This window comes from Medicago sativa, chromosome 5, assembly GCF_051527215.1.
Source record: "Medicago sativa cultivar Bolivia chromosome 5, Bolivia_mono, whole genome shotgun sequence".
Classification (NCBI taxonomy): domain Eukaryota; kingdom Viridiplantae; phylum Streptophyta; class Magnoliopsida; order Fabales; family Fabaceae; genus Medicago; species Medicago sativa.
In genome coordinates this window covers 30,016,188-30,031,851 of record NC_140753.1, presented here as the reverse complement: position 1 = coordinate 30,031,851, position 15,664 = coordinate 30,016,188, and the positions used below count along the sequence as shown (strand labels likewise).

The following is a 15,664-nucleotide window of genomic DNA, read 5'->3' as shown; positions in this document are numbered from 1 at the left end:
AAAAAGATTCAGTCACCCGAAGACTTGTTGAGAGTTTGTGTACTTGAGCAAGGTGGAACTTGGGATAGTCATCTTCCGTTGATAGAGTTCACATATAATAACAGTTATCATTCAAGTATTGGGATGACACCTTTTGAGGCTTTGTATGGTCGGAGGTGTAGAACTCCGTTATGTTGGTTTGAAATAGGTGAGAGTGTGATTCTAGGACCAGAAATTGTTCAGCAGACTACTGAGGAGGTAAAGATGATTCAGGAAAAGATGAAAGTATCGCAGAGTCGACAAAAGAGTTATCTTGATAAGCGTAGGAAAGACCTTGAGTTCCAAGAGGGAGATCATGTGTTCTTGAGAATTACTCCGATGATCGGTGTTGGTCGTGCATTGAAGTCAAAGAAGTTGACTCCGAAGTTTATTGGTTCGTATCAGATATCGGAAAGAGTTGGAACGGTGACTTACCGAGTGAGTTTACCGCCGCATCTATCGAATTTGCATGATGTTTTCATGTATCGCAACTTAGGAAGTATGTTCCGGATCCATCTCATGTGATCCAAAGAGATGATGTGCAAGTTAGAGATAACTTTACGGTTGAGACCTTACCAGTGAGGATCGAAGGTCGTGAAGTGAAGAAGTTGAGAGGCAAAGAGATACCTCTTGTGAAAGTCGTTTGGGATGGAGCGACTGGTGAAAGCTTGGCGTTGGAACTAGAGAGTAAGATGCTGGAGTCTTATCCAGAGTTGTTTGCTTGAGGTAAATTTTCGAGGACGAAAATTCTATAAGTTGGGAGAGTTGTAACGCCCATCTTAATTATTTAATTATTTTAATGAGTTTTAGCATATAATCATATGATATAAGTGATTTACGTGATTTATATGATTTATGAGTGATTTATGTGGTTTATAAGATTTATGCAAATTTTATGATTTTTGAGATATTATGAGGTGTTGAGACTTATTTTATTATTTAATAAAATAAGATACGAAAATAAAATAAAATATTAAGTTGTGGGGTTGTTTTATAGATTTAGAGAGTTTGGTGGTAGAAAGAGGAAAAGAGTAATTTTGAGGTGTAAAGAGAAATTAGAAGTGAGGTTATAAATAGAAGGAGTTAGGTTGAGAAAAGTTTTAGACAGAACGTACGGTTTTGGAGAAAAAGGGAGAAAAGTCAAGACAAGAAGAGAATAGAGGGAGAGCTGCGATTTTCATCAAAACCAGGTAAGGGTGAGACTAACTTTCAACATTATTAAGTGTATGATTCTGAGAAATGGATTTAGCATAAATTAGGATGAGTTTTGTGAGAATTAGGGATTAGGGTTTATGACCGATTTTGATGATTGAACCACAAAAACTTGTTAGATTGATGTGGAACTTGTGTACAAACCTTAGATATTCCATAGGGTGATAATTAGATGTTGTTTGGATGATAGAACCATGAGATTTGATGAAAGTTGAGATTCTGAGAAAAAGTGATTTTAAGTGTTTTTGAGAAATACGTGATTCTGGGATAAGCTGTTTTGGAGATTTGAAAATATGATATTTTTCAGTAAAATATAATAGGATTTGTTGAATAGAACGCGTAGGTGAAAACGGAATCGGATTCGGAGTAACGGTTAGGTTTTTACGGACGAAACGGTGAAACCCAAAAAAAAATGGGACTGCACAGAGCTGCAGCGCAGGTGGGCTACTGCCTTCCCACGCCTGGGCGCGGTTTTCCACGCCTGAGCGCAGCAAGGCAGCCCCTCATGGGTGACTGCTTGTTGTGCTTTCGTTGCGTGGTGTCAGAACTTCGATTGTTGCGTTCTTGTGTCTTTTCACCTGTTTCCGTGTTGAATTAGCTTTCGGTGTAAACATGAAAGTTGTAGATAATTGAGTTAGTTTTCTAATGGATTTGGAGTGACTAGAAAATTATGTGTAGATTTTGAGTTTTGATGAAAATTTGTGGCGAAAGGTTGATAAATTTTAGATTTCAAATTGATGATTTTGTTTTCTCTCAAAAAAAAATTGATGATTTTATTTGGTGCATCTTTTGCCAAATTGTATTAAGAGATTATTTTCCAGAAATTTGATTGTATGGTTGGTTCTATGTCCTGCATTTGGGAAATATTAACGAGTGTATCCGGGGTACTCTTTAAGACATTTAAAAGGTAAATTTTTTTTAAATTTTTTGTAATAAATGCATTGGAAATTGAAACATTTGACTTTTTGTATAAAATAATTTCCCCTTTTGGAATGCTTAAAGAGTGCTCCGGGAACACTCGTTAGACCTTTTTTATTATTTTATTTGTTTTGTTTAGTGCTACAAATTATTAGTGTTTTATGGCATACCGCCAACGACCAGCGCCGATCTCCACTCATGCCACCTCTTATTATTTCTGACCACCATTATGTGTAATGTCTACCACTTTGACAAAGGTCTATCATCACCTCCGACAAACAACCACAATCTTCAACCATTAATATTAAAAGGGTTAATTAAGTTTTTAGTCCCTATAAATATTCACAATTTTGTTTTTAGTCCCTATAAAATAAAATCACACTTTTTAGTTCCTGTGACATTTTCCTTAAGCAATTTAGGGACCAAAAATGTTGATGAAATTTTTTTTATAGGGAATAAAAATGCTGATTAAAAATTTTATAAGAACTAAAAACACTAACGGAAAATTTTGCAGGGACTAAAAAGTGTGATCTATTTTTATAGGGACTAAAAACAAAACTGCAGATATTTATAGGGACCAAAAACTTAATTAACACATATTAAAATTATTACTAAATAAATTATAAATTTTTATATCGGACTAAAAACTAAAACTAAATCTTATTTTTCTAAACTAAATAATCAAATACCATTTTTTTCAACCACATCATTTGCATAAAATCTCACATAATATCTTTTTTCTTAATGTTTCCCTTTGGGAGGTAAATAGTTTTTGAAAATTCTTAATTTTTCTTAATGTTGAATTTACCTTAATGAATACTTAAAAAAAAAAAATTACTCTTATGCTCACAAAAACATCGTTTTCATTGAGAACCTCTTTTTTCGGGGTCAACTGTCCCTGTCGTAAAACGTCAAACAAAAAAGGTAGTACAATGGAATCTCTGTTGCAGTTGCATCAACATCATCATGCACACACTAGTTCAATACCAACTAAACCCATTTCGCATTTTCCTTCCAAACCCACCATTTTTCTTCGTAACCACCACAATTTTCTTCGCCCTCTTCAACTTCAAGCTACTTCCTCCCACTCTTCTTCTTCCTTTCAATTCAGGTACACCACCACCCTTTATTGTTTTTTATAACAACCCTTTCATTTTTATACTTTATTTTATGATTTCTAGCTTATTATTATTTTTTAGTGATAAAAGGTGTAATTTCTTGTTTGTTTGTTGGTCAAAAGTGGTAGTGGCAATGTCTATGAAATAGATCCTAATGCTGTCCATGTCAGCAATGTATGTCTACATGATTTTTTTTTTTTTTTGAATAAGTCTACATGAATTTTATGGCTTTTCATTTCATATTGGTGATGCATTTTGTTTGGTGTGGAATTGAATTTGCTGTTCTGGTCTTTAACAATGTATACTAATATTTTCCAATCAAATCCTATGGCTGCACCTGAGCTGTTTGATGTAAGTGCAGTTCGATCTTGCACTTAGATCCAGCAGCAGCTCTGTAGCCATTGCACCGGTGCAAAGCTATTGGATCCAGGCTGAGATTCAATAGCTTTGCAGTGACTGCATTGATGTACATGTTCTGATTGACAGTGAAATTAAAATAATCACAGTGAGCCACCATGGTTAAACTACACGTTAAAGCTTCACAAAATCACACGTGTGATTTTGCCAAACTCACTACCAATCCAAACATACACTAAGTTCGACAAATATTAATTAATAAGACTAAAACAAAAAAATAATAAGGATCAAAAATTAAATTTTTCATGTTTCAAATTAAAACCAACAAGAATTTGTTTTAAGGTCTTAATAGGAAAAAGTTATTAGAATTTAGGTTCGACGTAACTTAACTACCGGTTTGTAAGGTGAGGATTGCCCCGCATATATTGTTCAGGCTTCATCTCTTCCAATGTGAAACACTTAAGTCTTAACACATACCCCTCACGCGCAGGACTAGGCATCTGGAGCGTGACCTGAGTCGTGTGGCCTCATAGTGGCGACCTTGTAGCAAGTGGCCCAACAGATCTTGGATGAGCTTCGATACTATATTAAACTTTTGGGTTGGGCCTAACTCAAAACCTTACAAAAACCGGCTTGTAAGGTCTGGGCTTGCACCCACATATAATGTTTAGACCTTATCTCTTTCAATGTGGGACTCATAACATAAGTCTGTATTACAAGGACTAGAATGTTTTAGATCCTGTGGTACAATATACCCAAATCAGTTTTTTTTTTTCTTTTTCTTTTCTGTCTTTTGTCTATTAAAAAGGGCAACCCGGTGCACTAGAGCTCCCGCATATGCAGGGTCCGTCCGGGAAGGGGTCCCACCATTTGGTGTATTGTATGCAGCCTTACCCTGTTTTACACGAGGCTGTTTCCAGGACTTGAACCCGTGACCTTTCAGTCACATGACAACAACTTTACCAGTTGCGCCAAGGTTACCCCTCTGTCTTTTGTCTATTAGAACACAATAATTGTTTGCAGGCCAAGAGAAGAGACATGAATGGAAGTGAACTTTTGTTCCCAATGAAATTTTTTTGCTTCTATGTTATTCAACATTGTTGGTGAGAGCAGGAAGTGAAGCAGTTAATCCACGCATCCAGTTATGTATCCCTGTGTGCACCTATCTGTCAAGCATACTTGCTTAACTATAACTAGCATTTGTAGCATTGGCTGTTAATATGCAATCTGAAGAGCATCCAGAGCCTTTTGGTATGAGAAAGGATAATGCATAAATTATCAAAATTCCAATGCTCTCTAATTGTTTTCAGCCTTTGCTATATAGTTTGTGATTAGTTTAGTATTATTTCAGATTTCTTCATGTTGAAATTGTTTAAGTCTCTCTATATGGACTCTAGTGAGAGTTGCTTTTACAACAAGAGAGAAACCTCTCCTCAATTACAAAAAATGGGATTTGGATCCTAAATAGCAAGAATCGGAAATGAAAATTACAATAGTAGGATTGGAACTATGGCAACCAGGCTAGTTTTTCCTGCCAAATTCCACTGTTGCTACTGAATTATTTCCTCTGTCACATTCTCTGCCCCTCATATTATCATTCTAACAAAAGAATTCCTCAACTTCTACTACTCCTCGCTAGTCCCTACTATCTCTGCACTCAAGTTATGCTCTAGAATAAACAGGATTCCCATTTGGTCTTTCTTAGCTGTGTGTGTTGATCAATCCGTAAAGGCGATAGAAGCTTTTGGTGTGGCATTTTTTCTTCCACTTTTAACCTTTATTTAAACTATTTTTATTTATAATTTTTTTATCGTTTACCCAGTCAAATAATTGAATTTTCTATACTTATATATAAAGGGAATATTAACTTTTGGTATACCCCTATTTTATTTACAATCCTGTCCTTTACCCAATCTGAGAAGGAAAAAAAGGAAAGAAAAAAAAAACAAGAGACCAAAAAACGCGGAAGGGCAAGAACATTAGTGCCCGTATGCACGCTAATTTATCGTAATAGTAATATAAATCTTAGACGGTAACTTCTAACGGTTTAACCATGGAAATCGTTCGTTGTCCAAGCTTCTGGATCAATATCTGACAGTTTATTTTGGTGCAGACATTTAGGTAAAACAAGAGTGGATGAAAGTAGGAGCTTGACTTTAGACTGCATCAGACACTCTTTGATTAGGCAGGAAGATAGCATAATATTCAATCTTTTGGAGAGAGCTCAATATTCTTATAATGCAGACACATATGACAAAGCGTTCTTCTCAGATGGTTTTCATGGCTCTTTGGTTGAATATATGGTCCACGAAACTGAAAAGCTTCATGCACAGGTTGTTACATTTTTTAGGCAATGAAAATATGGAAAAGAAAAGAATTTCGTGATTAAAATTTGTGTGCTTGGCTTCCCTTTTTAAATTAGGTGGGAAGATATACGAGCCCGGATGAGCATGCTTTCTTCCCTACAAACTTACCTGAGCCACTGCTTCCTCCCATGAAGTACCCACAGGTTTTGAAATTTTATCTTCTTTCTTGTTACGTACGTGAAAATTCATTTGATGTTCAACAAACATTGAATTTCCTTTTTGTAGACTATATTAATTTCATGAAAGTATTTAATATTTCTCTTATTTTGACAAGTTTGGTGAGTAAAGATTGGAAAATGGTTTTTAACCTTTTGGTGAGAATGAGAGGCTGATTGTAACATTTGGCGTGTAATAGTAGATGATGAATATGGCGTCTAAAGGGAAACGATTTTAACTCTTATTTTAAGACTACCAACTTCTGTTTAAAATGGGGGTAATGTATCAGCCCTTCTATTATAATGCTCAAGAGGAATTCAAATTTACTTGGTCTTTTGTAGATTGAGGTCCTCTCGTATTAGACACTTTCAGTAGAACAGGGATAGGAAAAAAAGGAGAGATTAATGTATTGATTTTTTTATCATTCAAAATCTCGTTCTCCTACTGGAAGTGTCCGGTACTGGAGAGGATCTCAATCCGTCTTTTGTATATTATGGAGAACACCAGATTATCTTATTGACCTTTTATTACACTAGTCATATGTGCTCAAAACAAAAGAAAATAACATATGCATTTGTACGTCCAAAATTAATTGTAGATCACACATGCAATGTAAGTGATTACATGTTCATCCAGCATAAATTGCAGATGCAGTTTCAGCTGATTTGACCTACTAAGAATTTTATGAGTACTTTCATCGGAAAAATATAGAGAAAATTCACTAGCATGAGTTGCACTCTATGACCTATTGACCATTCTAGGTCAAGCCACATGCAGTAGCCACTTTATAACATGTAATTTCATCCATTATATTATCATTATCTCTTCATTCAGTTCAGCTATTCTCTTATAGTAACACTTTCCTAGTTCCTAGTTCCTACTTCGTTCAACTGAATTGGTTGACTATCATTTCATAAAAAAAGACTAGTTCTTGCTTTTAGTTTTTGCAATATTTTGCTGATAGGTTTTGACTGATCTACCTTCCATTTTCTCTTGTATACATAACCAGGTTCTGCATCACTGTGCCAATTCAATCAATCTAAACAATATGATTTGGAATATGTATTTTAAGAATCTCCTTCCAAGATTGGTAAAAGCAGGAGATGATGGTAACAGTGGATCAGCTGCGGTCTGTGACACTCTTTGCTTGCAGGTACCTATTAAGCTTCCAGTGTTACGGTACATATTTTATCATTTTCAACAAAGTTAGGAGAAATTGATGTGTGGTATATAACAGTGAAATCCACCCTAGAGGCTCCATATGGTGTAGGAACAAAATGATGACCTCATTTCTTTGTCTATATTGAAATTTTGAGTACTAGAAGACAATTATTACCTTTTACTTTGCATGAGATTATCTTAATTAAACAAAATTCAATATTTCTCAATAATCTCCTTCAAGCTAATACACAAAATCGATATATTATTACTGTTATACGGATACTTCATATTATAAACAAATACCGTGTTTTGTTATAAATTATAATCGTTACAGGCTCTCTCAAAGAGAATCCACTATGGAAAATTTGTTGCTGAGGCAAAGTTTCAAGAATGCCCTTCTGTATATGAGGCTGCCATTAAAGCGAAAGTAAGCATTTACTTGCCTTATAATATACTACCTATGTCCTTATATTGGAACACTACAAAATTTATCTTGATATGGCTTATCATGATTCACAGGACAGGAAACGGCTACTGGAGTTGTTGACATATGAATCAGTGGAGGCATCAGTGCAGAAGAGAGTAGAAATGAAGGCAAGAACATTCAGTCAAGTGGTAAAGATCAATGAAGCAGGTGATGTAGCTGATCCTGTATATAAAATCAAGTCAGGTTTGATTGGCAATCTTTATGGTGAATGGATAATGCCTCTCACGAAAGAAGTGCAGGTTGAATACCTGTTGCGAAGACTTGATTAAACAGAAGAAGATGGCTTCGTCTTTTTAGAACTTGATCAAGTAATTTTTGCTTTTCAATTCTTAGAACTTGATGTGATTACTTGATGCAAGTACTCAAGAACTCTAGGTTGATGAAAGTTTTTCACCTGTTTCTTGTGTGGAGGAGAATGATGAAGGGTGTTGTTTATCACATTTTTTTCTTTAAATTTTGTGATTTTCTGCAAGATAATTTAGGATGTTTGAGGATTTTGATATCTTTCGTTATTTGAGGAAATGTTGTATTGTATTTGTGATTTAGCGAAAATAAGGTTCTTCTTCAAGCATGGAGCAACTTCTTTATCTTTCAAGCATAGTGATATGGACCTATATTACTCCATTAAGTTCATTGGATCATCTACCAAGTGATTCTTTAAGATCAAAACCAAAAATTACAAGAAAAAGAAGCATGGATGAAAGCTTGAGAAAAATAAAAGAAAGATGGAAGTGGATCAACAAAGAGAATCGAGATTCTTGACTAAATGAAATTATGGGTCCGTTTGTTTAGAAAAATAATCTATTTTTTTGTATAAAAAAAAAACCACTTTTATCATTTTTAAGTATTTGTTTAGAATTTTAGAAAAAAATATTTTAAGCTAAAATGAAAAGCAAGTATGAATAGTTTTTTTTTTCTTTCAAAAATCTATTTTTTTTTTGTTACGAAATGATATAATAAGTTAAAGTAAATTACACTCTCCTCCCTTCAAAGATGCTTGAATTACACTCTCATCTCCTCTTATGTTAAAATATACGCTTCTCTCTCTTGAATTTCAACATCATCCCTTAATAATTAAATATACACTACACTTTAATATATTTTAACATAAATAAATATTTTTATAATATATACAAATTTTGAATCACGATTTAAAAAACATAAATTCATTTTTTTTATAATTTAAATGTCAATTATAATTAAATTTAAATATTTTGTTATTAATTTTTTAATTTGGAGTATAAAATTCACATTTAAATAAGCATTACTTAATTGAATTTAATTATTTTTGACATATTTTAATTTTATTTTGGATTGTTTCATATTTTATAATAAGGTTTAAAACTACATGTTAATGAAATTGTGAATAAAAAATAGCGAAAAATATGTATTCAAATTTTGATTATATTAAAATGAACTTGTACTATTTTTCTTCAAAGTGTGTATTTTAACACAAAAGGGGAGGAGAGTGTAAAGGGGAGGGTAATTTACTCAATAAGTTATTATATACCTGCCTCAATTTAATGTTTGATGAAACTATAAATAAAGGAATAGAATGACGATTTTTTTTCTTCATATAAATCAAATTTGATTAAAGGAGACATTATAATTTATTTATCAGTTTTCTTTTAACAAATTCAGTTTTTCCTGTACAAAAGCAATAACATCCCATCCGTCTGAAAATAATTATATAAAATAAAACAATAATGGAGTAATATTAATCAGACAAAAGCTAATCAAGTCATGAAATAGATGGAAACAATAAAAAACAGGGTGCGATCCAAGGCATTTTGTCTCAATTTTCTTCTCAACAATTGGAAGCTTCGGTCAAAATGAAAATAGAATCATGTATGATAGTGCCATGATAGTCTCTATTAATCTTTTGAGCTGGAAAATGGAATTTGGTGACCCCACCATGTGTATCATTTTTCGTTGGCACATGTTTATCATAAATTTTAGCCCGATTTAGCTTCTTTTTTTTAGAATCTATATCTTATCATAAACTCATAATGGTCCCCAAAATTAATTTCAACTTCGGTGTGAGAAGGAAAAATGAAAAACTGTACTTTCTATGATAAAGATTTTTGGGAACATAGTGGGCACGTATAAAAAAAGTTCGAAGATAATCATCTTATAGTTTATCAATAATAATAACTAGTGATGAAATAGAAGGAATAAAAATAACATTTCCTCATTTTATAAGATATACATATTGTTCACGCATGTAAACATAGGTTACAATATATGAGTTATATATTCAGTGAAGCTTTTTAGGAGTTTCATAAATACTCAAAAATGACCAAGACAAAAATAGCAATGGTTAGATCCTCTTTCGCCTTCTAAGTGTCTTCTTTTATACTCGTCACTTTCTTAACCTACTAGACCTCTCTTTGAATGTCCAGACCGTTAATAAACCAGCTCAAATACATCCCTTTTTTGTAAAAAAAAAAATTATAAGTCATGTTAGTTTTAATTTATAAAGAAAATAGTACATGTCATTTATTTATTTGTTGGTCAAATAGGGGAATTTAATGCAATTAGTTAGCTTAGCACACACGAAATGACTAATGTAGTGTATGGAATACTCATTTCCATGGCTTTTTTTATTTCACACCTTTCATTGTCTTTTTTTTTGTCGGGGTTTGAACCTCAGACCTTGCATATTTTATGCATTGTCCCTACCAGCTGAGCTAAGTTCACGAGGACACACCTTTCATTGTCTATGGTCATTGAATGATCTTGGATTTTAACTACTCCTATTGAACTTGTGAGCGTTTACTAAAAATAAAGTTTACACGTCGTTTATCAATTCTGGTAAAATTGTATAAGATTGAATGACTATGTAGAATGTAAACTTGTAAAACACCGTAAAATCAAAAGTTTATCGATTTTATCAGAATTTTTGTGAACTTGTGAGTGTTTACTATCAATAAAGTTTACATATGAGTTAACTTGTTTTCATGATCTAAAACCATAAACTCCTAACAATTTTTTTTTTATTATAGGTTGTAAACTTGTAAGAGTTAACTCAAGAGTTTAACAACCTTGTTTCAAAATTAATTTTACGCCTCTATAATTAACTTTAAAATCAAAAGCTATGATTTTTAACTTCAAGCTAAAATCAATTTTAAAGACAAAATCAATTATAAGTCTCTATAATCAATTTTATCTTCTTCAAAAATAAAATCAAACTTATAGGTAATAGTGAAATATTATGTCTGACAATTTTTGGCTGTCCAACATTGTGTGTTTGTATACTATTTCACTTCTTAATTAATTGTTTCTCTCTTTCAAAATTACATCAATAGTTATACATAATATATTTTTATAGTTGTTTCCCTCAAAAAAAAAAAAATTATAGTTGTTGATTTTTACATGTTTAAATATCATAGCTCAAAAAACACGAATCAAAATCCACATTTAAACAAATGAAATGCTTCAACAAAAAACTAAAGCAAAAGTATAAAAAAAAAAAACCAAAACTCAAAAAATAATCAAACAAACTCGCAATTTATGTTTAAGAAATACTAACTAATACTTTGAGACACTCTTTAAGAATCTAAAATGATACTTCATATGATCACTATTATATAAGCAAAATTTCACTTTTTACGTTCATTTAATAATCGATATATGTGGTCTATATATAGACTACACAACTTTTTATAAAAAGTTTTGTATTCAATACATTAAAAATTAAAATATTTAATATTTTATATGAAATAGGAGTAATTTTTAATTTAAGCATCTTTAGCAAGACGTTTTATTTCAATTTTTTTGTCAAGAAAGAACAAACACATGTGATCATTCATCCTATAATGCTTACTCAAGAAATTTCAACAAAAAGTACCCTCCACCTTCCAAATCTTTTTTAAAAAAAAACCAAAAAACAAAAATAAAGTTAAAAACAGTAAAAATAAATAAAAAAAAGTGATTGTACTTTGATCGAGAAAGGTGATGCGAGTAAAAGTAAAACGCCGCATTACACAGACAGTGTATTGTGAGCATCAGCTTACTTTGTCTCTTTGTTGTTGCCAGCTAGACAACAAGGCAGACATTTTTCATATACAAAGGTGAACAAACCCTTTATTATCACTTCACATTCACATACCCTTTTTCTCGTTCTTGTGTTGTGTTGTTTTTTGTGTTCTCTCATCACATTGCAACTAACAACACAAAGATGGAGAAAGCTCTTACTAAAGTGGCAAGCTTGAAAATTGGACTTGGAGATTCATGGATTACTAAGAAAGCCAAAGAAGAATTCACTAACATCTCTCAAGACATCAATGTTAGTACTAACTATTTATGTTTACATTGCATTGCATTTTGTTCTTTTTTTCCCCTTTAATGTGGCTTTTTTGGGTTGTTAGTCTGACCCTTTTCATGGGAAGTTTCCATTTGGGGTTTGAGAGATCTAAAGGAAGGATTTTTTTGCTTGTTTGAAACAACCTTGGATTAGGGTTGGTACTTGGTTGCTTGCTATATCTGATAAAAATGCACTCTATTCCTCAAAGATTTGAATAGGAGATTAAGTGTGTGTTTGGTTCCATTTTCAGAGGAATCAATTTTTTTTTTAAGAAGCTAAATTAGCCCACCTAAATTGGCACCGGAGAGAATCAAACCTGAGACCTCGAGGAGGAGTACACTCCCAGGTCCCAAGCCAATACTACCAGGCCAACCCAAATTGGTTTAGAGGAATCAAATTGATTCTTGGTGTGTAGAATTGATTAGGACATATTTTGATGTTCTTGAATAAAATTGATTTTGTTTCTAGAATTGATTGATTCTGACTTGAAGCTAGAATTTAGACTATCTGTCTCTACAATTGATTTTTAGCCTTGGATCAATTTATATTTAGCTCACTTTAAGTCGAAATCAATTTTGCAAAACAATTCATTCGGAATCAATTTTTGTCGCCGCATAACCAAACACATACTAAGCTTGTTTTAGTGGTTCTCATGGAATGTTCTGTTTTGGATGTGAAATTGAGTATCTTGCATTTTGATGTTTCTTTAGTTTAGGGTGATTTATTTCCATAAATGAATATGCAATGGACTGTGATAGTACTTTGTTTCTGACCAAAAAATAGTTTTTTTGGGTATATTAAAAAAATGGCCTTTTTGGTTGTCTGTGTTGAATGGACCTGAAAATTTGGATCTTTCAGATAATGAATGAGATTACATGTTTTTTTTTTTTACCTTTCTAAGTCATAGGAACAACATAGTTTAAGTATTTTAGATAATTTATTTATTTTTGTCCTGGAAAATGACTTCATTCATTTATGAATTTTACTGCTCGAAATTTCATTGAGAGATTACAAGGGAATTAGATCCCCTGCAGTTTGAAAACAAACAATAAACTGCATTGCATGTAGTTCATATCCGATCATGTGATTAATTTATTAAAAGATTTGCTCTCCATGATGTTATTTCTAAATGGCCATGATCCTCTACATGTCATATGTAGCTTTGTCATTTGTGTATTTTGTATGATATACAAGTGTAAGTGTAATCCAAGAATTTTGCATCAATCAAGATGCAATGATGTAATTGATAAAACTATTTTGTACAGAGTTGAAAATTGATATACACATGTTAGATTTTGTCAATGTCAAAATGTGTTGTCTACTACTCTATGGATAGAACCAAGTGAGTCATCATCCATTTATTAGTAATATTGAGAAAATTGTGTTTACCAAACCATAAAGCATAATAAAATGTATGTGCTAGTACGAAAACCATTCGTTTGAATGGCCCTGTTTGGTGTTAGTGTTACTACAATGTTTTTGCTGATATAAGGTTATTTCTTTTGCAGACTTTCTCAAGCACTGTTGAAGAAAAGGCCAAATGGGTTTTCAACAAACTAAAAGGTATGGATGTGTTTTAACCCTAGATGTTCCAGTGAGTTTATGCATTTTTTCAAGAATTTACTACAACCAATTGATTCAAATAGACTGCTAAGTACCGTCATGCTAAACTAGGTGAAAAAATTTTACTTTGAATAAATGAGAATCTAGTTATCATGTTGTTTGCATTGTAGACAACCTGCGATAATAAGTTTTTCATGTGTCACCTTCCTCATTCTCACTTCACCCTTTTCCTGACACACTTTCTCTTATATGCTGAAATCGTGATACTAGTGTGAAAACTCACTCTTGAGTTAAAATTTACTTTATTTTCCATGCACCTCTGAGTTCACTCTTCTCTAAACCCAGCTGGTTTCTTCACATTGTGTTTCATACAATGAACGATATTCATCATGAGATAGTTTTGATCAGTTGAGTTTAAATTTAAATATCAGGTTAATGAGCATCTTGGTCTTTGAAATTGTAAGGGTCGAGCAATTTTTTTTTTTTTTTTGGTACAAAGGGTCGAGCAATTTAATCCCTCTAATTTATGAAATAACAAATCAGTCCCTTAAATTAAGGAACATCAATCAATTAGTTTCTCTATCAAAACATATACTTATTAAACATTTATTAAAATCAATGAAAAAACCTGGATATTGATTTGAAAGATTTGAATAATCTCTTGCTGCATCACGATAAGTATAAAACCTTTTGATTGTAGTGCTAAAATTTGGAAGTAAAAAAAGACTGAAATGACATTCAGTTTAAGAGACTAAATTGCTATTTCTCAAATTTGAAGATCATAAATTGACTGACCCTCGCAAATTTGAAGATCATAAATGTTGATTTACTCTAAATATCATATTGCTCATTCTAGCGTACCATAAGTTACAGAGATGTGACTAGATGTTAACACAGTCTACACGCAAAAATGACTAGGCAGTTATTATTTCAATGGTGTAGATTATATTAACTTGTAAATGTAAACAACTTTTAACATTGTTGACACATTTATATGCTCTGAATGCCTTCCCACAGGTAAGCCACAGAAAGGTTTACCAGATCTCCTCAAAGATTATAATTTACCGCTCGGGCTATTTCCTCAAAACATAATCTGTTATGAGTTTGACGAAACCAAGGGTAAGCTGATTGTCTACTTACCATCTGCATGTGAGGTCAGCTTCAAGGATTCCTCTGTACTGCGATATGCAACCCGAGTCAAAGGTGTTCTTACAAGGGGAAAGCTATCACAAATAGAGGGAATGAAAACAAAAGTTCTTGTATGGGTTAAGGTGACAAGTGTGACAGTAGAGGGTTACAAATCTGATAAGATTTGGGTTACTGCTGGTGTTAAGAAGTCAAGGCCAAAGGATGCTTACGATACACCCCGTGATGCTATTAGAGTATCAGAATTCTGAGTTAGCGATATCAATTATCGTTGTCGTTCTATTCGTATGGTATAGTTAGTCTAATTTGCTGGATATGTTTACATAGAAGGTGTAGGGGTTAGGATCATCTTCTCTATATTATATATATATTGGATGTACTGCAGTTCTGGTCATTTATTGTCACACTGAATGGAAGTTAATTTGGTATGCTCTAATTATGCAATACAAATTGAAATCTTGCTTACTAGGGTCCTTTGCTTTCTAACAACTTTTTTCATTTTGTAAAACTTGCGTTGATTTTAAATTGCTAACAGAGATGTAGTGAATAACTAAAAACTTGCGTTGATTTTAAATTGCTAACAAAGAGATGTAGTGAATAACTAACTATGATAGAGATGATGAATGCAGCTAGAAAAAAAAATGCAATTTCACAAAAACAATGAAAACATCGTTTTGCCATTTTTGAAGAAAAATGAGATGTATACTCTCTCAATTTGGTCCCTTGCTCAACAAACAGTTTTTAGTAAAAAAAATATATGAATGTTTTATTGTTTAAAGACCAAATTGACTGTTTATTCAATCACAAAACCTGGTCTTAATATCAGATCTACAGAAATTAGATGCTCCTTTACTCA

General features: G+C 32.5%; 2 protein-coding genes and 1 long non-coding RNA gene across 3 annotated transcripts; 2 read left to right on the top strand and 1 right to left on the bottom strand.

Annotated features, from left to right (window-relative positions):
- The first annotated feature begins 2,985 nt into the window (after nucleotides 1-2,985).
- On the top strand, nucleotides 2,986-8,364 carry CM3 (chorismate mutase 3). Its single transcript, XM_085714989.1, has 6 exons — nucleotides 2,986-3,259; nucleotides 5,737-5,956; nucleotides 6,046-6,132; nucleotides 7,155-7,298; nucleotides 7,641-7,733; nucleotides 7,826-8,364. The coding sequence occupies exons 1-6, from the start codon at nucleotides 2,991-2,993 to the stop codon at nucleotides 8,060-8,062; spliced, it is 1,050 nt and encodes a 349-aa protein (XP_085571115.1). The 5' UTR covers nucleotides 2,986-2,990; the 3' UTR covers nucleotides 8,063-8,364.
- Nucleotides 7,413-8,473, bottom strand: LOC146921656 (uncharacterized). The gene is made up of 2 exons (XR_015012203.1): nucleotides 8,042-8,473; nucleotides 7,413-7,955 (listed from the first exon to the last, which is right to left on the bottom strand). It is a non-coding gene; the product is annotated as an uncharacterized LOC146921656 (long non-coding RNA).
- Nucleotides 8,474-11,887: 3,414 nt separating this feature from the next.
- Nucleotides 11,888-15,273, top strand: LOC146921655 (DUF538 family protein (Protein of unknown function, DUF538)). The gene is made up of 3 exons (XM_085714988.1): nucleotides 11,888-12,081; nucleotides 13,608-13,662; nucleotides 14,680-15,273. Exons 1-3 carry the CDS (start codon nucleotides 11,974-11,976, stop codon nucleotides 15,057-15,059), a joined length of 543 nt encoding a protein of 180 aa, XP_085571114.1. The 5' UTR covers nucleotides 11,888-11,973; the 3' UTR covers nucleotides 15,060-15,273.
- The last annotated feature ends 391 nt before the right edge of the window (nucleotides 15,274-15,664 follow it).